A 27,070-nucleotide genomic window follows, 5' to 3' on the forward strand; every position below is an offset into this window, starting at 1 on the left:
ATGCCTATCGTTTTCCTCTTCCTCCTCTCTGAGGGCACCGAACCGCTTTGCCTCACGGTACTTGTAGTTCTTTGTAGACCCAAGCTCCTAGTATTTGATGGCGAGGAGAGAGGCTGAAAGACTCTAATTCCCAGAGGGCAGAGCGAAAGCTGCGCCTGCGCAGTCTCAGGGAGGGCGTGTATGTCTGTGTGTCTGAGGGAGAGCGAGCGAGAGTGAGTGAGTGTGAGTGCGGGGTAGGGTGGTGGCCGTTACGTTCGGGGCAACGGCTACGGCAGTGGAGAAGTAAGAAGAGAAACAACGTCCGGCGCTTCCGCCTTCGCTTAGGAGGAGGAGGAGCTGGTAGGGAAAGGAAAGTGATTCGCCCTGGGCCTGGACGAGACCGAGTCGGGCCGGCGGGGGTCTGGGCTATGAGCCTTTGAGGGTCGCTTGGGACGCGGAGCGAGACTCGAGAGCCGAGAGCTATGTCTCAGCCGCCGCCGCCGCCTCCGCTGCCGCCGCCGCCGCCTCCCCCAGAGGCTCCGCAGACTCCGCCGTCCCTGGCGGCGGCGGCGGCGGCTACTCCGGGGGGGCTCTCGAAGCGGAGAGACCGGAGAATCCTCTCCGGGAGCTGCCCGGATCCGAAGTGCCAGGCGCGTCTGTTCTTCCCGGCCTCCGGTTCCGTCAGCATCGAGTGTACCGAGTGCGGACAGCGGCACGAGCAGCAACAGCTGCTGGGGGTGGAGGAGGTGACCGACCCGGACGTAGTGCTTCACAACCTGCTGCGGAACGCGCTGCTCGGGGTGACAGGGGCACCCAAGAAGAACACGGAACTGGTAAAGGTGATGGGCCTTTCAAACTACCACTGCAAACTACTGTCGCCCATATTAGCGCGCTACGGAATGGACAAACAGACTGGCCGGGCTAAGCTGCTCCGGGACATGAACCAGGGCGAGTTGTTCGATTGCGCTTTGCTGGGTGACCGCGCCTTCCTCATCGAACCGGAGCATGTCAACACGGTGGGCTACGGCAAGGACCGCTCCGGAAGCCTCCTGTATTTGCATGACACCCTCGAGGACATAAAGCGGGCCAATAAAAGTCAGGAATGCCTCATTCCCGTGCATGTGGACGGGGACGGGCACTGCCTGGTGCATGCTGTGTCCCGGGCCCTAGTGGGCCGGGAGCTCTTCTGGCATGCCTTGAGAGAGAATCTTAAACAGCACTTCCAGCAGCACCTGGCCCGGTATCAAGCGCTGTTCCATGACTTCATTGATGCCGCTGAGTGGGAGGACATTATCAACGAGTGTGACCCTCTGTTTGTACCGCCTGAGGGGGTTCCCTTGGGCCTGCGGAACATCCACATATTTGGCCTCGCCAATGTGCTTCATCGCCCTATTATTTTGTTAGATTCGCTCAGTGGCATGAGAAGCTCTGGTGATTATTCAGCCACCTTTCTGCCAGGGCTCATCCCTGCAGAGAAGTGCACCGGCAGAGATGGTCATTTGAACAAACCAATCTGTATCGCTTGGAGTAGCTCTGGTAGAAACCATTATATCCCCTTGGTAGGCATAAAAGGGGCTGCCTTGCCCAAACTGCCTATGAATTTGCTTCCTAAAGCATGGGGTGTGCCTCAGGACCTCATTAAGAAGTACATCAAACTTGAGGAGGATGGTGGTTGTGTTATTGGAGGAGACAGAAGTTTGCAGGATAAATACTTACTTCGGCTTGTTGCTGCTATGGAAGAAGTCTTTATGGACAAGCACGGTATCCATCCTAGTTTGGTGGCTGATGTCCATCAGTATTTCTACAGGAGGACCGGTGTGATAGGAGTTCAGCCTGAAGAAGTCACAGCAGCTGCTAAAAAAGCAGTAATGGATAATCGCCTTCACAAATGTTTGCTCTGTGGTGCCCTTTCTGAACTTCATGTTCCTCCAGAGTGGTTGGCTCCGGGAGGGAAACTGTATAACTTGGCAAAAAGTACTCATGGACAGCTGAGGCCTGACAAAAATTATAGCTTTCCCTTGAACAATTTGGTTTGCTCATATGATTCAATGAAAGATGTCCTGATACCAGACTATGGCTTGAGTAACCTGACAGCTTGTAATTGGTGCCATGGCACATCTGTGCGAAGAGTCAGAGGAGATGGATCTATTGTGTATTTGGATGGGGACAGAACTAATTCCAGGTCCACTGGTGGCAAATGTGGTTGTGGCTTCAAACATTTTTGGGATGGGAAAGAGTATGACAATCTACCAGAAGCTTTTCCTATTACTTTGGAATGGGGTGGAAGAGTGGTCAGAGAAACAGTGTATTGGTTCCAGTATGAAAGTGATGCATCTTTGAATAGCAATGTGTATGATGTTGCGATGAAACTTGTTACCAAGCACTTTCCAGGTGAATTTGGGAGTGAAATCTTAGTTCAGAAAGTTGTCCACACTATATTACATCAGACTGCCAAAAAGAATCCTGACGATTATACTCCTGTAAATATAGATGGTGCTCATGCCCAAAGATTTGGAGATGTACAAGGACAAGAGTCGGAGTCCCCGCTCCCAACTAAAATTATTCTTACTGGACAGAAAGCGAAAACTTTGCACAAGGAGGAGTTAAACATGAGTAAAACTGAAAGAACTATTCAACAGAATATTACGGAACAGGCTTCTGTAATGCAGAAACGGAAAACAGAGAAGTTAAAACAAGAACAGAAGGGGCAGCCCAGGACTGTTTCTCCTAGTACTGTTCGTGACGGCCCATCCTCTGCACCTGCCACCCCTACCAAGGCTGCCTATTCGCCAACCACTTCTAAGGAGAAAAAGATCCGAATCACAACTAATGACGGACGGCAGTCCATGGTTACACTTAAGTCTTCAACAACCTTTTTTGAACTTCAAGAAAGCATAGCCAGAGAATTCAACATTCCGCCATATTTACAGTGTATTCGATACGGCTTTCCTCCTAAAGAGTTAATGCCACCCCAGGCAGGAATGGAAAAGGAGCCAGTTCCTTTACAGCATGGTGACAGAATCACAATCGAGATTCTGAAAAGTAAAGCCGAAGGGGGTCATTCTGCTGCTGCCCACTCGGCCCACACTGTGAAACCAGAAGACAGTGCTGTCACCGGCAGACTGTCATCTAAGGAGCTTCAGGAGCAAGCTGACAAAGAAATGTACTCCTTGTGTCTTTTAGCAACGTTAATGGGTAAGATCAGCTTAACTCAGATGGTGTTTTGTAACTGTGAGTGTGATATACTGAGTTTTTCTCATGTCTTTGTGGGAAAAAATCTGGTCAACGTAAAAACTGATTATATATTTTAAAAGAAAATTCTTTTCTTTCGCTTTTTGACAGTGGATAGACGTTAGTGTGATTATTGCGTAAATACTGGGAAAACATAACTAAGAAAGTGAAAGTAGTCCCTTACTGTCACCAGATTATTGGAGTATAATGTATTGCTTGTCATTTTTTAAAAATCATATTGTAATGGATCCATTTACAACCTTTTTCATTTTTTACCCCTTTGGCTCTACTGAGCGTGCACACCTTGTCCCTTGTCATTTATTTTTAAATTTCATTTTCCTGCGTGTCATGTGATTTCAGGACTTCCTGTTTGATGAATTGCAGTTTCTGGGTTACATGCTCACTGCACTCCCACCTAATAATCTCTCATCCATTTCCTGTTCTCCCTTTCCCAGTTCATCAACTTTTTCTTATTTGTAAATCGGGATTTGTGTTTTAAGTAATTTGATTGGTGACTCTTTGCCATCAGTTACAATGAACTATTATAACTCATGAAAAACATAATAAACAGAGGTAGATGTTAATGGGATTGCTTAAGAAGCATTTCTTTTTAATAATTCAACACAAAGGAAAATATATTGTCAACCAAATAGGTGATTTAAAGCTTTAAATGATTTGGGAAATGATCCAATGGTGTGCTTTTTACATTATTTTTATTAGCTAATCTTTGTTTTTAAATTACTGTTAGTATGCTTTATTGAGGCTTAAAATAGAAGTAAAACTGAAATATATTACATATTAGAGGGGCCTTATTTTTGCTGAGATGAGATCTTTCAAGTAAAAAAGTGATCTGGGTTTTTATTGTGTTTTCTGAGTACTAAATATCAGTGAATTGGGCCTTGACCTTCCAAAATGAAGATAATTTATTTCTGGCTTAAGTTTGGGGGCCTAGTTTAATAGGGGGTCTATTAATAGGGGATCTATCTATGCAAATTTTTAACTTAATATTGCTGACTTTATTTTGTCAGACATAATTGTTGAATTGGAGGATATGTCACGAAATGTACTTACTTTTATATTTTTCTGTCTTTTAAGAGTTTTTAGTTTCTTGGAGACTGTGTGCAGTAAAGGAAAAGACTGTGATTTCTGAAGTCAGAAAATCCTACAATTTGAATTCTGGCTTCAGTACTCAGTGGTTTCAGGCAAGCTGCTTTAACTGCTCAGATCTTCAGGTCTTCAGTTGCCTTCTATACACAGGATTACCCCTTGTAGTTGATAGTTAGGTAACAGTAATGTACTCCCAGAACTCTGTAAATGAAATAATACCAGCACAGATTGGGTAAACTTAGATGTATGCTGAAGGCACGTTTTAAAAAACCGGTAATCTCCAGGTCAGAGATTGGTCAGGATAAGCAGTCTTTCTCGATAGAAGAGGATGTGGCCTTGGATGCTCAGCACCTTGTATAGTGCCCGGCAGGTAGTAGGCACTTTGGAAGGTTTTTTGATTGAATTAAATAGATGACATTAACATAGCTAAAGAAAGGCTGTGTCAGCAGAAATGGAATGGATGGTCAGCATTGAACATTGAAAAACAGTTGAAAAGCAGAATTTGGCACTGTTTATACAGTGCTGTACAAAGGAGAAAGATGTGTCAACTGGGGCTCATGAAAATTCTGGTAACTGAAAGGTAATCTCTGTTGAGGGGCAGGACTATTTGATCAGTCCTCACCATGGCCTGGCTGAAAAATCTGTATCCCTTTCCCGACTCCATAGTCATCAAGCTTCTAGCCTAATCACTCATTTAGCTTCCTGATGTAAGTATTGATGACAGTGAGGTGAGGATTATATTCATTTGGAGGTTGTGTTCTCCATGGAGATTAAAAATGCAGTGGGACCGGTGAGATTATGATCAGTAGTCTAAAATTCTGGCCAGCATAATAATATATTACTATTTCATAATGAAAATTAGTAAAATATAATTCCTGTTTACCATTAGTCACTTTTTGAGTTTGAATTGAGGTTTCTGGACCTTGATGTCTGAGTACAGGACTGTGGACTGTAAGGAATTGACTAAGATGATGTCTTCTTGTTAATGATCTCTTCTCTTTCTACCTCTGGCATTTATGTTGCTGCCCTTAAAAACCCACACATTTCTTTAAATCTCCTACTTCTACTCCTGACACAGAATTTAAGCAGAGTGCTTTGCTAATTTTATGGTGCTGTTACTTGACTTTCTGCTTTAAAGTACAAAGACAGTGCCTGACCGGTATATTAGTCCCTCTGTAAGCATTAGTTTTCTACCTCTAATTCTCTCATAACTGTATTTGAATTATGTAGAAGATACTTTCTTTTTGGGGGCCATGCTGTGGGGCTTGTGGAATCTTAGTTCCCCAACCAGGGAATGAACTTACGCCCTCGGCAGTGGAAGCACGGAGTCCTAACCACATTACTGCTCGGGAATTCCTGGGAAGATTTTCTTAAAAGTGCTATGTTTATAAAAAATCTCAATATGGGGATAGCTAAGTAAGTACACACAACCTTATGTGAATGAGTACTGGGAACTCTTGATGTTTAGATTGGAGAGGGCTGGAAAATGGGAAATGACAGGGTTTACTAAGAAAATTGTAAATTTCAAAGTGCAGAAATTGTGAATTACCAAACGTGAGCTGAGCTGCTGGTGTGTTAGTTTAGCAAATAGCTCATCAAGCTTTCTGCTGTTTGAATAGCTGGCTCCTTCTCATTTAGGTTAAGGCTTTGATACCACTTTCTTAAAAGAGATTTTCTCCTGACCACCTTACCCAGGGGTAAGGGTTTCAGAGACTTTTGCTAAACTACTCCAAGTATGTTCCCTCTGTTATGGCCCCCTGTTCATTTCCCTCATAGCACCTGTTACAAATTTTCCTGATTTTATATGTTGGTTTACTTACTACCCTATCACCTAGCACTGGCCCTGGCACTCATAGGTGTTAAGTACATGCTTGTTGAATGAATGAATGCAGATTCTTTCAGTAAAATGTCTGCTATGAGCTAAAGACTGTGCTGTAGATACAAAGATAAATCACGCATGATCCTTGCCTTCCGTAAATTTACTTGCCGGGAAAAAGAACAGAAAAAAAATTTACTTGCTGGATCTCAACTGAGGACGTCCCATACTTTTATTGCTTTTATTTATAATTTTTATGTATAGAGAAAAAGGAAGCTGGAGACCTGTTGATGAAAGCTATAAAGATATATATATATGTGCGTGTATGAATAATAATTGTGTATTCTCATTAAATAGACTGACTTCTTGATAGCCAGAAACATGTGGTTTCTCTTTCTATTGTTTTTTTAAGTAGGATATTTATTAAATAGAATTTATATCTATTATTTGTATCAAGACAGTGAGTGCATTTAATCTTTTGCTCAGTTCATGGAACGTGTCACTTTGAATCTAATGATGTTAGTTAAAAATGAAATAACAGTGTTCTTACCTGTAATATTTCACAGATTTTAATCTGCTTTATCCAGACCACTTGGACATTATTAAAGAATTTTTACACTGTTCTCTTCATTATTTATACAATATGTGAGTGACTCTAACTCTGGCTTTGCAAAATATGTAATTAAATTTTCTTATAGGCCAGCTTTTTGTGGTAGATATGATAGATAGTACATCATCCAATGTAAATACTAGGCTAATTTCTTTTTTCTTAGTATTATATTCCACAAAACTTTTCATTAATTTTCTTTTTCAAGAGATAAAGACAGATTTGTGAAAAATAGTTGGTCAGTTTTATAAGAGTTTTATACATATGTTATCAGAGTTGCTTTGGTGGAATCAAGCTACTTGTGATATTGACTCCACTTTACTGCAAAGGTTAGCATCCTTTCAGGAGTTGAGAAACTTTACTTTCTATCTTCCTGAAAGAATGGCATGAGTTTTTAATATACAAGTTTAAATTACACAGTTTTTTTTTTTTTTTACATAGTTTTTCATAATTTCATAGTACTGTAGCTGCCTTGGGTATTTTCAGAATCACACATGGTATTCAGACACTTACTTTTAAGATGACTTGTAGTCTGAATATCATTATTGCTTCTTGAATTTTTTTCTTTAAATATTGGGTGAAGGAGACTTTCAAATCTAGATAGTGCTTAATGCATCTATTATTCTTAACATACTATCATAACTTTTCTAATTGATTTATAAACAGCATATTTCATGGGGGAACAGTAATAAAATTGAATAAAAGGAATGCATATAAATGTATTTTAAGGTAAATATTATATTATAAATGGTGATTTTATAATATACTTTGAAGATTAAGTTAAGCATGATTCTATTTCTTTTTTTCTTCATATTTTTTCAATTGTAATATTACTTTTAAAAATTCAAAGAACTCAAGTATATAGGGAGTAGAATACAATAGTTCTCTTAAACACTTGTACTCCCCAGAAAGAATCAGACTCTGTATGTTTGTGTACACATTTCCACACAGTTAGGTTTGTGTGCATGTATGTGTATGATAAGTATATCTTTTAATGCTAATGATTCCTCTGAGAGACGCATAAGGGACTGAGCACAAGGAGAGTAACAAGCATACCTTTCTTAGAAATGGTTTTGACAGTTAGTAAGGTGGATGGTGTCTCAGGTGGTAAAGTGTCTACTTTCAATGCGAGAGACTCAGGTTCAATCCCTGGGTCGAGAATATCCCCTGGGGAAGGAAATGGTAACCCCCTCCAGTATTCTTGCCTGGAAAATCCCATGGACAGAGGAGCCTGGTGGGCTATAGTCCTTGGGGTCGAAGAGTGGGACAGGACTGAGCGACTTCACTTTCACTTTTCTTTCGAGGTAGATACAATTTTAGATGGCAGAATCTGCAGGAAGGGTAGAGAGATGGCAACAATTTTTTCAGCTAATGAACACCTTTAGACTTTTCTAGTAGAAACAGCCCCATGTTCCTAGTTTAAATGTACATTTTGGTCAGTTTATTTTATGGTGATAGGTACTTGAGTTCAGAATTAACTTAGATACTTGGGGGGGAACTCTAAATAATATTTCAAAATTAATTTTGTTTTTCTTTTTTTAATAACTATATTTCACATATATGTTAGATTTTAAAATCTTACTTGCTTTATAAATTGCCAAGTAGAAACTTTAGATTGCCTTTTAAAATATCTAGAGTTAAATAAATAAATAAATATCTAAAGTTAGAAAATTGGAATGATGACCTTTTAGACTCACTTTTAGTCTCATTATTTTATTAGTGATTAGCTGATTTTTTTCTAGATTTTAGGAAAAAATCATATTTAAAAAATAATTTATTTTAACATACTTTAAAAACTTCATTTCTTTTTAAAGAGGAAGAAAATTAGACAACGAAAGGGAAAATCATCCATACTATTAGTGCCGTATAGTAATAACTACTGTCGGGTAGGAGAATCAAAGACTATTAGGAAGGACTCGCGGAAGACAGGGTATGAACAGAGGTTTTCTATGGTTGTATTATAGACTTTTTTGTCCAGTTGTGCACAGCATGTTCAATGTAAGTATTTTACTGTTGTAATATGAAGAAGCAGCTGAATTAAAATAAAATTAAGTGGGGGCTATCAGAAGAATATGAACTAACATCTGGTAGATGCTTTACCAGACTAGGGATTCCCTGGAGGCTCACACGATAAAGCCTATGCCCGCAATGCGGGAGACCCGGGTCTGATCCCTGGGTCTGATCCCCGGGTCGGGAAGATCCCCCTGGAGAAGGAAGTGGCAACCCACTCCAGTACTCTTGCCTAGAAAATTCCATGGATGGAGGAGCCTAGTGGGCTACAGTCCATGGTCACAAAGAGTTGGACACAACTGAGTGACTTCACTTCACTTTACCAGACTAGTCCTCTTCTCTAAGAATTTGCTTTCCAGTGAAATGGTAGAAAGTAATTCTACCCCCTCTCCTTTTTCTTAAAGAGTACTCTTTTAGCAGTTTTCAAATACAGTATTTTTAACTATGGTCACCATGATATACATTACATTACTGTCATTTGTTTATTTTTTAACTCCCAAGTTTTTACCTAAAAGTCTTTACCTTTGTTTTTGCTATTTATTAAATTCATGAAGAGGTATACAGATAGTACCATTAGTTAACATTTTATCCATATAGTATTATAGAACTGTTGTCATTATAGTGCTTCAGCTAAGTTTTTTCATGGACTCCTCTCAGGCATTATTAAAAGAAAAAGCCTCATTTGTACTATTTATTCATTACATGAATTCTAAGTGCTCCTGTTTCTGCAGCATTGTGCCAGGCCCTGGAAGTAGAAAGTCAAATGGGCCGCTGACCTTTTCCTGACTCTGCAAAGCTTCTGGTATAGAAAGGGAAACAGAAAAGTTAACTGAGTCAACCTGCCTTATGATCAAGGCTGTGGTGTTCATAACATAGGAGCAGCAAGGAAGGAACTTCCCTACCCACCTCTGAAGAATCCTAGAGGAAGTAACACCTAAGTTGAGTTTTAAAGAATGCATAGCTATTATTGGCCTTTGGGGAAATGGAGCAGTTTGGTGGTTTGCTTTGTAGAAATCAAGATTTAATGAGATGTGAGGTGAGAGCGAGGACAAGGAATCTTAGGCTGACTTATATGCCATGAAAAGGGACTAGACCTTTTGCCTTATCGTATGTGGGGGAACCATTAAAGGTTTAACTCTGAAGGCTGTGTGGAGGAGGGACTTGGGGAGAAGATTAGAGTGAAAACCAAGGATGAGGCAGTGACAGCCCTTCAGGCAGGAGACAGGCCTAAACCAGGGCAGTTCTAGAAGGGATGGGGAACTGTCTGTGACTGATGGGAGACTTATGCTGTGTCACAGTTCCTGCTTTCTGATCTCTAATCCCTTTCCTTGGTTCTTTTACAACAAACATGCCTTCAGTGGAAGTGTATATATTAACACCAAAGGAAATAATTTGCCTTTCTTTTTTATTCAATCAGTCATTGATGCCGTGGGTTTCTATAAGAAGAGAGTGTGTTATGCCAAATTTGTTCTAACATGATTTGACCTTTAGTAGAGATTTAGTAACTGTGGAAGGGGTTTAAGCTGTATAATGTATCCAGGATTCAAATCCAGGCTTTGCCACTTAATGGCTATTTGATCTTGGGAGAATGATTTACACTCTCTGAGCTTGTCTCTTCTGTGAAATAAGACTCAGTTGTGAGGAGAAAATGAAGCCTTGTGAGGTGCCTGCTCAGAGCTGAGTGGTTGTTGTTGTTTAGTCGCTAAGTCGTGTCCAACTCTTGTGCCCCCATGGACTATAGCCCACCAGGCTTCTCTATCAGTGGAATTTTCCAGGCAAGAATACTGGAGCAGGTTGCCATTTCCTCCTCCAGGGGATCTTCCTGACGCAGGGCTTGAACCAGCAGCTCCTGAGGCTCCTGCATTTCAGGGAGATTCTTTACCACGTGAGCCATCTGGGAGGAATTTAGATGGTATCTATCCTTTCCTTAAAGCAATAGAGTATGCATACTTACTGGGGCCATATAGTCTGAAGGGGGTGAAACTTGGTTCTTGGGGGAGGGTAAAATAAATCTTACTCAGTTTAATGAAACAAGTGTAAGATATACACATAATACATAACCAGATAAACAGTGTGTCTGTAGTATTCAAATGTCATTAGGAAGGCAGATTAGGAAAACAATGTCTAAAAAGAATCCTTAAGGTAGATGACGAAAACACAGGGTTGATAAGCACTTCAGAAGAATTCTTTCTTTTTAGAGTTCTGCCTGCTTAAGTAAGGAATCATCGGGTTTGTAAAGTAGTACTAAGAAACATCATTTTTCTTACCACTATTTGGGTGGTCAGTCCTGAGCAGTTTATTGTTTTGGCACCTGTTTAGATTCTGACCAAATAATTAAGTGCTACCATATAGTTTTTTGATATGCTTTGATATTTTAGATTATTTGACAATTGATATCCTACTTAGTATACTAAGTACATTTAAGATAACGTTGATAATAACTAAATGAAAGGTTACCACCAGAGAAATAATCCAAGTAAAGTTCAATGATAAATCCCGCAGTCAGAACATCTGCCAGAGTTGTTAACGTTCTATATTTAGGGGTTCTTATTAATATTCAAAATTTTAAATTAAACTTCTGTGTTCACCCTTAAATATTGCCATATTCTGGTTGCACTGTATCATTAGTGAATGAAGTGTTTATGTGTAAGTAAATGTTCTAATTAACTGAAACGCTAAGTGCTGAGGCTTCTTATATACTTTAGGCTTTGTTGTACACTTTATACTTTCACCTACTGCCATGCAGATTCATATTCCTGTTTATGAATGTGGGAAGGGGTTAGAGCTCTGAGAAACTGTAGGTATATAATGCTTAACTCACATCATCACAACCTCCATTCAAAGCTCAGATCCAATAGTATCATCTTCTGGTAGAAATCAACTTTAAAAAGTCTTGAGTATAAAAGCAGTACATATACTTTATCAGATTAGAAAATAATGAAACCACACACATACACAAAAAGCCCGTATTCCACAAACCAAAATAACTTATATGTTCCTTCCATTCTTTGTTAACTTCCTGGATAGTGGTTATCATTCTTAACTTCTTATTTAAAACTTCTTATTGATAATAGGCGCTTCAAAGTGTGTTCTTAAAGAATATGTTTCTGTGAAATGGTGGTTTGCTTGTGGCTATTTTGTGGGCTTCTGATATTTATTCCAAATCTCATCATTCCCCCCTCCCCCAAATTTCTATTTTAAAAAGTCAACTTTGGAACAGCAAAATACATTAATTACTTATCTTTAGTCTACCTATTTACTTTACTCCCTAGCCTTTTCCATCTGTTTTTATTAGTTTTAACATAAATATAGAATATATTTTTTATATTCTACTTTGAAAACACAAATATCTTTCTATAACCTTTTCTGTTGTTCTAGTCCATAGTTGTGCACTAGTTTACTTTGAACTGGATTGAGTCTTCATGTATGTTTTGTTTAATATGCCCAGTATTGACTCATGCAGTTTTAAAGACATTTTTGAATTAGTTCCTGTGTTTAAAAACTGGGAGAATTGACATTACAAATTTGGATTTCTGGCTTCTCTTAAAATGCCATTTGTTCTTGAACCATTGGACCTATATTCTTCTGTGACAGCACTTGGCAATGGCTGTCGCATTTAGAGGGGCCATAGTCCCTCATTCCACGTTGCTCCCTAGATGGTATATTACACTAGACTGCATTGCTCATTTAGAATATCTGTCTTACAGTCTCTGTTTGAGGCTCATCCATATTAAAGCAAGCCTGGGTTAACTCTCTGGTTTTCTGCTAATAACTGTATCTTTTTATTTTACAGGAGAAGATGTATGGTCTTATGCAAAAGGTCTTCCTCACATGTTCCAGCAGGGTGGCGTATTCTACAATATTATGAAGAAAACCATGGGTATAGTTGCTTTATGACTTTATTCTTGGATAATATCTCCACTCAAGCTATTATAAGGTTTTAAGAAAGTTCAGATCATGTTCTTCTAAAACGATTTCCAATGTTAGGGTATATATTCTTCACCATCAGTCTGCCTAGTTAGAATGGATTATTGTCCTGATATGGTCAACCATGTTTTCTGCTATAATATTACTAAAAATCTATCACTTTCTTTTTCATATTTTCTCATTTAAATTGTGGAATTAGAGGCCAGTTTGTTGATAGTGCTAGTGTCCATCCCAGAATCAGATCATGCAGCGTTTTATTGTTGTTGTGTTCGACTGTGATTACTTTATAACTCAGTATTTTCTGGAGTCTAGGAAATAATTCACTTTACATTGAACTTCTTTTCACATTGTGTATGTTTTGTTTATAAAGATATGTGCAAGTGTGTAACTGTTATCTTCAGAGTTTTAAGGTGTTAAGAGAGAGATTGCTAGTATGTATGTTTAGACACCATATGTTTTTTCAAAGATTTAATGTAAACGCTTTTGGCTTCTGACTTTTATCAGTCTGGCTTTCTCACTTTTTTACCTACCTGACCTCTTTAGACCAAGAGCATAATCTCTATTTTATGTTTTTTCTTTCTCGTGTACTTTTTTTTCCTTGTTAAACAAAACGCAATTTGGCTGTTGTAGAAATGTTCACACATGTAAAAGTAGCAAGAATAATGTAATGAACCACTACTTACCTACCACCCAGGTTCAGTAATTATTAGTACATTTTTATCCATCCCCTCTCAAGTGTACTGTTTTAGAATAAATCTCAGACATAATTTCATCATATGACTTTAGTATGTATTTCTAAAAGTAAGAACTGTTTTCTTTACCCTTAATACAATTATCACATCTAAAAGATATGAACAATAATTTTTAAAATATCACCAGGCAGTATTTAGGTTTCCTTGATTTTTGATTGTTTAAAAAAAATGTGTTTTTTCTTTTGATTATTGAATCAGGGACCAGAAAATGGCCAGTTGGCTTGCTTCTTTCCTCCCTCCCTCCCTTCCTTTCTTTGACAAGATAATTGAAACATAATTTGCATATAATAAAATTCATCTTTTTTAGGTATACGGGCATGTGAATTTTGACAAACATATATAGTCATGTAACCACTACTGCACTCAAGATATAGAGTATTTCCACCATTCCAAAAAGTTGCCGTATGCCCTTCTTTTTTTTTTTTTGCCTTATGGCCTTCTGATTAATCCCTTACCTCTATCCCTTGGCCCTGACAGCCACCAATTTGATTTCTGACCCTGTATGTTTTCCTTTTTCATATCACCATATAAATAGGGTCATATAGTTTAATCTTTTGTGTCTGGCTTTTTGATTGAACATGGGGGTTGGCAGACTACTGCCTGTGGGCTATTTCAGGCTCACTGCCTATTGTGTATAAAGTTTTATCAAAACACAGCCACCCTTATGCTTACATAGGACTGCTTTCACAGTGCATTGGCAGAGTTGAATAGTTATGACAAAGACTATATAGTCTACAAAACCTAAAATATTTATCATCTTGCCTCTTTACAAAAAATGTTTGTCAATTTCAGTTTTTAATGTAATGCTTGAGATTCATCTGTCTGGTTGCATGTATTAATAGGTTATTCATTTTTGTTTATTTTTTATTGCTGAGTAATATTCCATTGTGTATATATATCATATTTTAAAAATTCTATGACCAGTTGAAGGACATTTAGTTTGTTTTTAGTTTTGGGCTTCTAGGAAGAAAACCACTGAAAACATTTGTGTACAGGTCTTTGTGTGAACAGATGTTTTCAGTTTTCTTTGGTAAATACTGAATACCTAGGAGTGGGATTGCTGAGTCATGTGGTAAGTATATGCTCATCTTTATAAGAAACTTCCAGATCATTTTCCAAAGTGACTGGATCATTTTGTATTCCTTCAGCACTTGGTAGTATTGGTGTTTATATTTAAAACTGTTCTAATAGATTTATATTATTCTCTCATAATGGTTTTAGTTTGCATTTCTCTAATAAGTGATTATATGGAGCATCTTTTTGTGTATTTGCTTGTACAGTGCTGTGCTTAGTCCTCTGTCATGTCTGACTCTGCAACCCCATGGGGATTATTCTCCAGGCAAGAATACTGGAGTAGGCTGCCATGCCGTCCTTCAGAGAATCTTCCGAACCCAGGTCTTCCACATTGCAGGTGGATTCTTTACCATCTGAGCTACCAGGGAAGCCTGTGCTTATGTGTATCTTGCTGTTATTTTTTGGCCCATTTTAAAATTGGTTTGAATTTTTTTTTAATTGAGTTTTGAGAGTTCTTTAGATATTCTGGGTACACATCATTTATCAGATAAGTATTTTGGGTCTATTTTCTCCCAGTTCATAAACTGTCTTTTCATTCTCTCAACATTATCTTTTGAATATCAAAGGTTTATAACTTTGATAACCAATTTAACAGTCTTTTGTGAATCATACTTTTTGTGTCCTAATCAAGAATCTTTGCCTAACCCAAAGTCACAGAAATTTTCTTCTATATTTTCTTACAGGAGTTTTATAGTTTTAATTTTATATGTAGGTATATGATCCATTTTGAATTGATTTTTTAATGTGTTGTAAGGTATGAGGTGAGGTTCACTTTGTGTGTGTGTGTACATATCCAGTAGTTGCTCCAGCACCATTTGTTGGAAAAGGTATGCTTTATACATTGAATTATTGGATACTTGTATCAAAAATCAATCCACCATGAATTAGACACTTGAAAAATCAATTGACCATGAATTAGACACTTTTGAAAAAGGTGAATTATATACAGCATATAATCAGTAAAGTTACCTTTAAAGCCATCAGTTGACCTTATTCATGTGAGTCTATTTCTAGGATCTCTTTTCTATTTTGTTGATCTGTATGTCTCTCCTTCCACCAATACCACAGTCTTGATTACTGTATTTTGAGTTGAGAGTGGATATTCTTGCCTTGTTCCTGGTCTAAGGGGGAAAGCATTCAAACCTGTAGGTTTTTCAGAAATGCCCTTTATCAGTTTATTGATGATTTCTTAGTATTGTGAATGGATATTGAATATTATCAGATGCTCTTTCCCTGCCTCTATTGAAATAATATTTTAAGGATTTTCTCTTTAGTTTGGTGATAGTGTGAATTACATTGATTTATTTTTGAATGTTGAACCATCACATTCTGGATTCCAGCTGCTGGTATTTTGTTGAGTGTTTTTGTGAGCATATTCATGAGGCATACTGGTATGTTGTTTTCTTGTCAGTTCAGTTGCTCAGTTGTGTCCAGCTCTTTGCAGCCCCATGGACTGCAGCACGCCAGGCTTCCCTGTCCATCACCAACTCCTGGAGCTTGCTCAAACTCATGTCCATTGAGTCGGTGATGCCATCTAACCATCTCGTTTTCTTGTTTTCTTGTAATGACTGTTTAATCAGAGTAATGTTAGCTTCAGAAAATAGAGTTGGGAAGTGTTATAGCTTTGATATTATTTTTTTTCTTAAATGGTAGAATTCACCAGTGAAGCCATCTGTTCTTGGAGTCTTCTTTATAGGACAGTTTTTAACTGTGAATTTAATTTCTTTAATAAAGTGCTCTTAAGGTCAGTCCCTTTCTTGAGTAAGCTTTGTTGGTTTTGCCTTTAAGAAATCTGTCCATTTCATCTAAATTAGCAGTCTTATTGGCATGAAGTTGTTTGTAATACTCTCTGTCTTTTTAATGTCTGTAAGGCCTATAGCTCTGTCATTTCTGATACTGGCAGTTTCTGCCTTTCCTGTTTTGCTGACCAGTCCAGCTAATGATTTATCAGTTTATTGATCTTTTCAAAGAAACAGCTTTGGTTTCATAGGTTTTCTCTGTATTTTCCTGATTTCATTTTCATTGATTTCTGCTGTTATGTATACCTTTTCCTTCCTTATGCTTGCTTTGGATTTAATTTGTACTTCCAAGCTTATTTAGGTAGAAGCTTAGATTATTTATTATAATTTTTTTTTCTACTACAAGCATTTAAAGCTATAGATTTCTCTCTGAGCATCCCACTGCCTCCTTCCTTTTTTCTGGCATCCTTTTCTTTTTGACTTTTCACCTGTCACTTCTTTCTTTTTTTTTTTTCCCATTTATTTTTATTAGTTGGAGGCTAATTACTTTACAGTATTGTAGTGGGTTTTGCCATACATTGACATGAAATCAGCCATGGATTTACATGTGTTCCCCATCCCGATCCCCCCTCCCGCCTCCCTCTCCATCCCATCCCTCTGGGTCTTCCCAGTGCACCAGCCCTGAGCACTTGTCTCATGCATCCAACCTGGGCTGGTGATCTGTTTCACCCTTGATAGTATACTTGTTTCAATGCTGTTCTCTCAGAACATCCCACCGTTGCCTTCTCCCACAGAGTCTAAAAGTCTGTTCTGTACATCTGTTTCTCTTTTTTTGTTTTGTATATAGGGTTATCGTTACCATCTTTTTAAATTCCATATATATGTGTTAGTATACTGTATTGGTCTTTATCTTTCTGGCTTACTTCACTCTGTATAATGGACTCCAGTTTCATCCATCTCATTAGAACTGATTCAAATGAATTCTTTTTAATGGCTGAGTAATATTCCATACTGTATATATGCACCACCTTTCTACCTTTTTTTTTTCTTTTTCTTTTTTTCTACCTTTTTCTTCTTTCTACCTTTTGAAATCTATTGATACCAGTTCATGTTTTTTTAAAGTTATTATTTAATTGTAATTCATCATAAGGCTCCCAGTAATTGGGGTCTGTATGCAGTGTCTTTCACAGAACTGAAAATAACTTCCCTCAGTTGTTTTTTGTGTGTAGGAGGGTTGTGGTGGGTGGTATGAGGATGATTATCTTGATTGTTTTCTAAATAGTTTTCTGTTTTCAGTTTGAAATTATTTTAAAAATGTTAGCTGTGATGCTAAGACAATTTAATGGGGGAAAAGAATAGTTTTATCAATAAATGGTGCTGAGGCAGCTGACTATCCACATGTAAAGGAATGAAGTTTGACCTCTGCCTCACACCAAATACAAAATTAACTCAAAATGTATAAAAAACTTGAGTATAAGTGCTAAAACTAGAAAGCTCTTAGAAGAAGACAGAGGCATAAAACATCTTGCTTTTGGATTAGGCAAAATCTTAGATATGACACCAAAAGTACACACAACAAAAGAAAAAAGTACATAAATAAAAAGCAAAGTTTTGTGCTGCAAAGAACACCAACAAGAAAGTGAAATAATCCAGAGTAAGAGAAGATTTTGAATATTGTCTATCAGGTAATAGGTTTGTATCCAAAATATAAAGAACGGAGCAGTAAAAAGACACACAACCTGATTAAAAATGGGCAAAGACTCTGAATAGACATTATTCAGAGAAAGTATATAAATGGCCAATAAGCACATGAACTCATGCTCAACATCATTAACCATAGGGAATTGCAAATCACAGCCACAATGAGCTAGTACTTTACACTCACTAGAAAGGCTGTGGTCAAAAAGACAGATGATAAGAACTATTGGCAAGGAAGTTGTGGTGGAAATGTAAAATGGTATAGTCACTTGGGGAGAAAGTCTGGCAGTTTCTTCAAAAGATTTAAGATGGAGTTACTGTACACCCCAGCAGTTCACTTTCACCTGTGAACCCAAGAGAAACGAACACTGTCCACACAAAACGGGTACACAGATGTTTGTGATAGCGTTATTCACCATAGTCAGAAGTGGGAAGCATGCAGATGTCTATCAGCTGATGACGGGATGAGTAAAATGTGGCATATACATACAATGAAATATTACTTGACAATAGAAAGAATGAAGTATTGGTACAGTCTACATGGATGAACCTTAAAAATATGCTACATGAAACAAGCCAGAAACAAAAGGCCGTATACTGTATTATTTCACGTACACAAAAAGTCATATAAATGACAGAATAGGCCCACTTAGAGAATATATCAGTGGTTGCCTGGAGCCAGGAATGGGATGGGGGAAGGAAATGGGAGGGACTGCTAATGTGTTCAGGGTTTCTTTCTGGGGTGATGAAAATATTCTAAAAGTGATTGTGGTGATGGTTACACGACTCTGAATATACTAAAAAACATTCAACTGTACACTTAAAAATGGGTGAATTGTGTGTGGGTTAGATGTCAGTAGAGTCATTATGTTTTTCAAATGTTACCTGTGGTGTTTATTTTTATTAGGAGGTAGTTTAGAGCTCTGGAGTAAGAACATCTAATGTCAAATTTTGGCTCTACTGCTTAGTCCAGTGTGATTTCTAAGCCTCAGTATCTTTGTTTGCACAGTGGGTGTCATAATCTTGGGATTGTTACTAGGATGAAATGAGGTTGTGCACATAAAGCAGTTAACCAACGGCCTGGTACCTAATAATTACTTAGCTAATCCCAGCTGTAATTTGCAGAATTATTTAAAAATTTTTTGACCATCATGTAGCCATTTGAAATGGGCCACCATCAGAAAATTATTTTACCTCTCAAATATAATTTCATCTGATATTTGTGGTAAAATGTTATCTGTATTTTTAGGGCAGATTCATTTGGCAGATCATTATCCTCATCCCATGAGCAAAGACTCAAAGTGTAACATGCCCTCCTCACCCCCGAAACATACACCCCTTCCCTCCAAAAGCTGGAAAAGAGCGTCATTCTCTTACTTTCAGATTCACTCTTAACAGATAGATGGTTGTATCTATGTTTGAACAGACATATTGCCTAATATAACAAATCAGCTTTTAATATTCCTAGTCTTTATGTTTGGAAAGGTGTTTTAAAATTAATTTGCTTAAACTGTAGTAAGTTTCCTTGCAGATGTTTATACAGAGATAAATGCAGAGATGAATGGCAAATTTAGTTTTAATACTTTTATAGATATCTAACCTTGCAGTATTTAGTGCTTTGTTTGGACTTTATAAACATGGAGTTATGCTGTGTACATTCTCTGTGACTTTCTCTTATGCAGCTCTTTTTTCAGATTCATTCAAATTCATGGGCTCAACTAGTTTGTTCATTTTCACTGCTGCACAATATTCTATTATCACTTTAATATAATTCATCCATTGTTCTGATTCACTTTAGGTAGTCTCCAGTTTTTTGATGTAAGAAAGAATGTAGCTATAAATATTATTATACATGTCTGTTGGTATATATGTCCAATGGAATTGTTGACATAAGATACAGAAATTTTAATGTACCTTGATTCTTAAAATTCAGAGGACTGTATAAGTTATGTAAAGCTTAAATGATTATGTTTAATCACAACACAGTATTTGCATTGATTTTTTGATATGTATTTTAAAGTTTTTTAACAGTGTAAGAGGCCTAGAAAGTATAGAAATGGGGAACATGACCTAAAATTGCTAAATATTCCTCTTATACATACATTTTTTGGCATGATTATAATTACAGTACTTTCCTATTTTACTATCATGCATATTTTACCGTCCATCTGAGGCATCATAGGTTACTTATTTATATCAGTATTAGTAGCTGCATATTACTTTTGTTAGGTAGGTAGATCGCAGTTCTCTTAACCCCTCTCTTCTTGTTGAAAGCTTAGATTGTTTCCATTGTTTCATTGTTAAGTAATACTGTGATAAATGTGTTGGGGCTATGATTCTCTCCAGGAATAGCCAAGGGAAAGCTTCACAGTAGAAACCTGGAAGCAATTACAAAACCTTTTGATCTAAGAGAAATTAAAACTATTGACTGCTTGATGTATTTTAGGCACTGTGGTATGTACTTTGCATGAGTTATATAATCCTCAAGTAATTAGTGAATTAAGTACTGTCATTGTTATACTTACCTGATTGTGTTATAATTATCTATTTATATCCATCTCCTAAGAATTATCTTATTTTTTAATCTTCAGGGTCTGCTTTAGTTCCTGGCACATAGTGAGACTCAGTAGCTGTTATCTGTTGAAATAATTGTGTAAAACCTTTGCCTTGGGGAATCCTTGGCCTTACCATTCAAAAGTCTTTCTTCTTTGCTACCTTTGTTTCCTGGGCCAAGGTTTACAGATCTCTGAGGTAGGGGATTGGTAGAAGGTAAAATTGATTTCAGGGTTTTACTCTGAAAGGTATGATTTAGACATCTCTGATTTTAAAGTTTGTCCATCTATTTTTGTCAGTTCTCTCTGCCAAAAATGTTCTGCTAAGAGGAAATTCTCGTTGGATCTTTAACTTACCGCCAAAATGAATGTTTATTTGAACTTACTCTCATTCTGTAGCTTTTTTAAGAAAGGAAGAAACTATTCTTAATACTTCTAAGACCACCTAATACCCACAAAGCATTCCAGATATCACTCATCCTTCCCTTCTCTGAATTTCCATAGTACTTGCTAACAGTCTCCTTCATTTTAAACTAGTTTGCTTTTGGCTTTATATTTTGCCATATATTATTATAAATTCTCTATTTCATTTTTTTATACATAGAAAAATCTATGGTTTCATAAAATTTGAAAACCCTGATTTTTGCATATTTGGAGTATACTTACAGTGTACAAACTTAACATGTAAAAAGATACTGGATAGCTTAAAACACACATGCAGTTTTTTTATCCCAGGCTGGATAAAGTGTAAACATTTGAAATACCACGTAGTGAGACCAAACTCTTCAGCTGGAAAATGAAGGGAAGCCTGCTTTAAAGTTCTTACCCTCTCCTGCTGCATCAGTTGACTGTGAGAAAGGATATCACACTGGGCCATTTGAGGTGCATCAACAACTCACTCTTATTTTGGTGGTTCTCATCTGCCAGAGAAGAATAAGGGTTGTAACATGGAATACAGCTATTTCAAAGGAGTTGAAGAAGATATTATTAATTTATTGTGACCAGATGTCAATTCTTGCAGTTATACTTAAGTCTTTGCAATTATACTTAAGCCTTAATGTTAACTTTCCTAAATGTGCCCCCACATCGACTACTTTAATTATGGAATATTTTATTTTGAAAGTTCATACTTTTTATATTTGTGAAAAATACATATATACACACAGAGGAAACTTTCTATTCTGGTATTCTGTAATTTAATAGAATTACTATGATTTTTAATTCAGTATTATGCAACATGTGTATATAACACTTTGCCCTTAATGGAATTTTTAAAGTTTATAATTTGAATTTTATTAAATGAAAGTCCATTTTCTTATTGCTTTACTATAAACAAATGCCTTACTAACACTATTGCTAGTGTTTTTTTTTTTATTGAACTCATCTGTTTGTTTCAAGACTAACTTTCCTAACTTTGTAATAGGTTAATGATATATATTTTTCAAACCCGCTGGGGAACTACTTTAAGGTTTATGGTGGTATTTCTTTTTTTTTTTTTGGTAATGTGTTAAATTCTGTTAATAAGTATAATAAATTATTTGCTAATTAATTTTGTTTTGAAAGCTGTTACCTGTAAATTATTATTGGAGGTTTACTCTTTCAATTTTAATTGTCTTTACTCCACCTTTAAAGTAAGATTTTAATGTGTTAAATTCTTTTTCCTTTCTTAAGGTATGATTGATGGCAAGCATTGTACTTTCCCACATCTGCCTGGCAAAACCTTTGTCTATAATGCTTCTGAAGATAGACTGGAGTTGTGTGTGGATGCTGCAGGACATTTTCCCATCGGTCCTGATGTTGAAGATTTAGTTAAAGAGGCTGTAAGTCAGGTTCGAGCAGAGGCTACTACAAGAAGTAGGGAATCAAGCCCCTCACATGGGTTATTAAAACTAGGTAGTGGTGGAGTAGTGAAAAAGAAATCCGAGCAACTTCACAATGTAACGGCCTTTCAGGGGAAAGGGCATTCCCTCGGAACTGCATCCGGTACCCCACACCTTGACCCAAGAGCCAGGGAGACTCCAGTTGTAAGGAAGCATACGACAGGGACAGACTTTAGTCGTAGTTCCATTAAAACAGAGCCTTCTGTATTCACAGCTGCTCCTAGTAACAGTGAGCTCATTCGCATAGCTCCTGGAGTAGCTACAATGAGAGACAGCAGGCAGCTTGATCCTGATATGGTTGAGGCCCAGCGGAAAAAATTGCAGGAAATGGTGTCTTCTATTCAAGCGTCGATGGACAAGCACTTGCGGGATCAAAGTACAGAGCAGTCACCATCTGATCCTCCTCAAAGGAAAGTGGAAGCTGTGAGTTCTTCTGTGAAGTCTGGGAGTCTTCAGACTGGCTTACCTGAATCTTTTCCTCTAACTGGTGACACTGAAAATTTGAATATAGAAACAGCTGATGGCTGTGTGGCAGAGGCACTGGAAGCAGCATTCGCTGCAAGGTCAGAAGCACAAAAGGGAAGTTCCGTGGAGGAGCCCGAAGAGATGGATAGTCAAGATGCTGAGATGACAAACACAACTGAGCCAATGGATCACTCTTGATTTAATTAGAGGCTAATAAAGGCAGAATGTTTATTGTGAATATGTAATATTTGTTGGCTGGGCCACATAACTTGATTAGTCATTAAAAAATCTTGTACGTATATAATTCAAAGATTATATCTTGTTATTCAGTGCATGATAGCAAGTGTGTGATTGGCAATAGCTTTTAATATACTGCTGCCCAGGCTGGCTCTGAATTCCTGTAAAATAGTTATTAGATCTGCTTATATGAGTTACTTCCATATATGTGGTTCATTGGAAGTTGTTTGTAATTTTAATTCCATGAAAGTCTTAATGTTGCAAACTTGAAGATTCTCTTCCTATATCTGTTTGATTTCTGAAAAGGCTAGAACTGGGGGAAAATAAGATTTTGCTAATGTTGATGTCATCAGGATAACCATTCCACATACTTATTAGTGTGTCAAAGGATTTATGTAAATTTGAAGGTTATCTGAACTAAATTGTATCTTGAAATTCATAAAGGATATGTTAGACACTGGGATCCTGACATTTCTGTGAACGTAAACACATTCATAGAGATATGTATTCTTGGTGAAAATATCTTGAAAATGTAGTGTAATGATATATAACATTTTGCTGATTTGAGCAAGCTTGGGGGAAAGTGTCTATTCTAGAATGATAAAGTCAATGTGATTCAGTAATGTTGCTGTCTGAGCCAACACAGCCAATTGTGTGCTCTGGTGTTGATAATATCTTACCATTATTTTGAATCCTGGCCTGGTCAAGTACCACCAAATTTTTGTTCTTTAATCTTGCAGAAAAGTTGATTGCAAAGTGTGGTAGAAAAATAATAAAAAAAATAATGGTAGCAGTAGTTAATCTCTAATTTTCAGAGTTTGTCAGATTCACAGAGAATTTATAAATAAGAATTTATCTTTACGAATGGGTTACATTGTTCTACAATTTTGATCAATGGTATTTAAGCTTGTATATGCTAAATGTCTTTGAACCCCTCTGAACCAAAAATGTTTCCTTTTTTTTTCTTAGAATCCATTAGATTTTCTTCATTTGTTAGCTTCACTTGAATTTGGATTGCAAATTTGACTGCATCATACCCTGATCAACTGGGCATTTGCTTAAATAGTTTATTCATCAAACCTTTAGTGCCTGTTTCCTCAAAAGCAGCTTTCATGTTTACTACTTAAAGAATGTTTATCCTGAGATTGGCATCGCACTATTTTATCCTATTCTGCAAATCTGTATTCTGAAATGTACACGTTAATCCATCTTTTTCCTCTGTTCACTGAAATTAAGTTGAATTTGAATGGATGAAAGACAAAATGTATGTTAATACAATCTCTTATCTAGAGCATTCAAAGCCTGGCTGTCTCTGTTTGCTCGTGTGATAGATGCAGGACCGTTTGCATTTTAAGAAAATGTACATCAGAAAGTAAATTATTGGGTGTTTAATAATCTCAGCCTATTGACTCATAAGGAATATAGACAGTACTTGTGTTTCCAAATAAGGGAGGTTTTGGCTTCTTTCTATGAAAGTATCTCTGCCTGAATCCACTTATTAAACGAACTACTCCATTTTGAATAGGGAAAGAATGGAAACTCTATAGACATTTTGCAGGTGATATCTGAGCAAGATACACATTTGGGTTAGTTTTATCACATTATCACCTGTTAAAATCACATTTTACTCCATTCTTCTAAATTTACTTTCAAATACCTTTCTCTATGTCTATAAATAGAAGGAACGTTTAGAACTTTTATATTGTGTATTAGTTTTACGTAAAGAACTGTGGCTACCAAGTAGTATTTCCCATTTAGTTAATGCAGGTGACTTCTCTGTATTAAATTTAAAAATTACAGATATCACTAACCACTATAATTACTTTTGACTTTTTCAGCCACTGAACACCGCCCCCCCCCCCTTTTTTTTTTAGTTTAAATACAGGAAAACTGTTTCACAAACAAATGCATTGCTTCCAGGTAAATGACATAATCACCTTTTCTTTAACAAATATTTTCTTCACCTGTGGCTCAGTATGTTTGATAGCTGACAAATACATTTTATAGCATAAAATTAAAAACATCAGCTACACATTTTATCTCCCTATTAAATCTCCCTTTAGTCAAGTTAGAGTGCACCTGTGGACAGTAGAAGGCGGGCTCAATCTCTGACAACAGTATTAATTTCTCTTGCTACGACAGTGCTGTTTAGAAGCTGGTTTAGGTGTGAATACTTTAATAATAGTTTGGGTTCTCCCTTGATAAAGAATAAAAGGCTTGATGCTGAGAATGGTCAGGTTTCTTGACATTATTTTAAGTCAACCAAGATATGGTTGCAGGAATTAATGGATTTGAGAAGTGGGCCAGGAATCATCTTCACAAAAAAGTCTTAGAATTTCTTTAAGTTCTAGACTATCATTATTTGTCCTTCCATATGGTTACCATCATCAAATACATAAATTACAGGAATGATTTTTAGAACTACTGTTTGTGATTGCCACAATTTTGAGTCTAAACTGGGGATCATAAATTAGTTAAAATATTTTCTTAGCTCTCCATGTAACATAATAACTCTAATTCAATCCTATAGTTAAATTATATTTGCAGTGTTTAACTGAAAGTTGAAGTGTAACTGTAAAGTTTGTTCTTCAGTAATTCATTTTATAGTTAGTCATACGAAGATTGAATTGATGACCCACAGCCCAGGTAGAGTTGAAGATGATGTGTCTCTAGAATACTGATGTGAGAAACTGGTTGAAATTAAAGAAAACAAGACACTGTCAAATATTATGAGCTAGAATATGATGAACACCCAGGGAAGGGTTACTCAGGAACTAAAGAGCAAGTCTAAGGCCCATTTCCCCTCCTTTCACTGTATTTCAGGTATTTTATTGGAAAAGTTAAGCTAAAGACCTGAGACGTTTAACAAATGCTGTTGACTGTGAAATTTGCTTTAAATCTTCTGATGAGTTTTAGTTTGGTTTTTTGCAATCAAGAGTCTACTGCTTGCAATTAAGATATCAGTCTGAAATGCATCTATGGTTCCCAGCCACACAGGTCCTTATTGCCATTATTTTTAAGAATCTAACTTTATTGGAAATTAGCAGACTTTTGCATATGATCTCTTACCTCAGGGAAGATCACTTGCTAGCAACTCACTACTAATGACAGGTTTTTGAGAATTGTACTGACATCACATGTTAGCTACTAAATGCAGAATTTATAACAGTATTATTTTATGTAGTTACTAACTGGCTGCTAGTGAACATTTCTTTAAAAAATTTAGACCTCACTAATAACTAACCTTTAGGTATGAAATAAACTTGTAATTTCTGTCTTTAATTAAACTTTGGTCAATACAGTGACAATATAAAACATTTATTTCAGAATATCAGTACCATTTTGTTTTTATTTTTCAACAAGAATTTTAATTGGCCCATACATAAAATACCACACAGCAGAATTTTAAGATTCATGGTTCTCAGAACAAAGTTTCCATATTAAGATTTTCATAAAAGCTTTTGCAGAACTGAATTAAACTCCACTCATCTTAATATGACTTTAAAATCACCTTTTATAAGAGTAATAGATACATACTCTAAAGTAAGCTGGGATATGGATACACCCTACATTTCAAGGTTATCATGTAATTTAACAAAATTGCATAACCTCAGGCTCTTCACAATAGAATTTTTCAAACCAGAAGTATTCACTTGAAAACACCACAGTAGAAATGTTTACTTAACAAAATGGGAGCTATATTACCAATGTAAGATTTATAGTTAATTGTAAGTTCTGCCATTCTTAATAATTCTTTGGGATGTTAAGTGTTTAAATTCATATTAATGATACTTAAATCGTGGGAATTTTAACATTTGTTCCAAAATAGCAGAAATTGTAAAAATTGTGAATTATTGGAGAAAATGCCATTACTTGTATATCTGACATTTAATTTTTTTAAATTATGGAATCTACATGTTTTTGTAGTATAATATTAATATGATTATTCTCTTGTAAAAGAAAAGGAAAACTAGTAAAAAGTTTTAGTTGATGTTA

The 27,070-nt window shown here is 36.7% G+C and overlaps 1 protein-coding gene across 1 annotated transcript; it reads left to right on the forward strand.

Annotated features, from left to right (window-relative positions):
- Positions 1 to 188: 188 nt before the first annotated feature.
- On the forward strand, positions 189 to 27,070 carry VCPIP1 (valosin containing protein interacting protein 1). The gene is made up of 3 exons (XM_065902577.1): positions 189 to 3,174; positions 12,544 to 12,630; positions 22,164 to 27,070. Exons 1-3 carry the CDS (start codon positions 462 to 464, stop codon positions 23,033 to 23,035), a joined length of 3,672 nt encoding a protein of 1,223 aa, XP_065758649.1. The 5' UTR covers positions 189 to 461; the 3' UTR covers positions 23,036 to 27,070.

The sequence above is a fragment of the Muntiacus reevesi genome, chromosome 12 (genome assembly GCF_963930625.1).
Source record: "Muntiacus reevesi chromosome 12, mMunRee1.1, whole genome shotgun sequence".
NCBI lineage: Eukaryota > Metazoa > Chordata > Mammalia > Artiodactyla > Cervidae > Muntiacus > Muntiacus reevesi.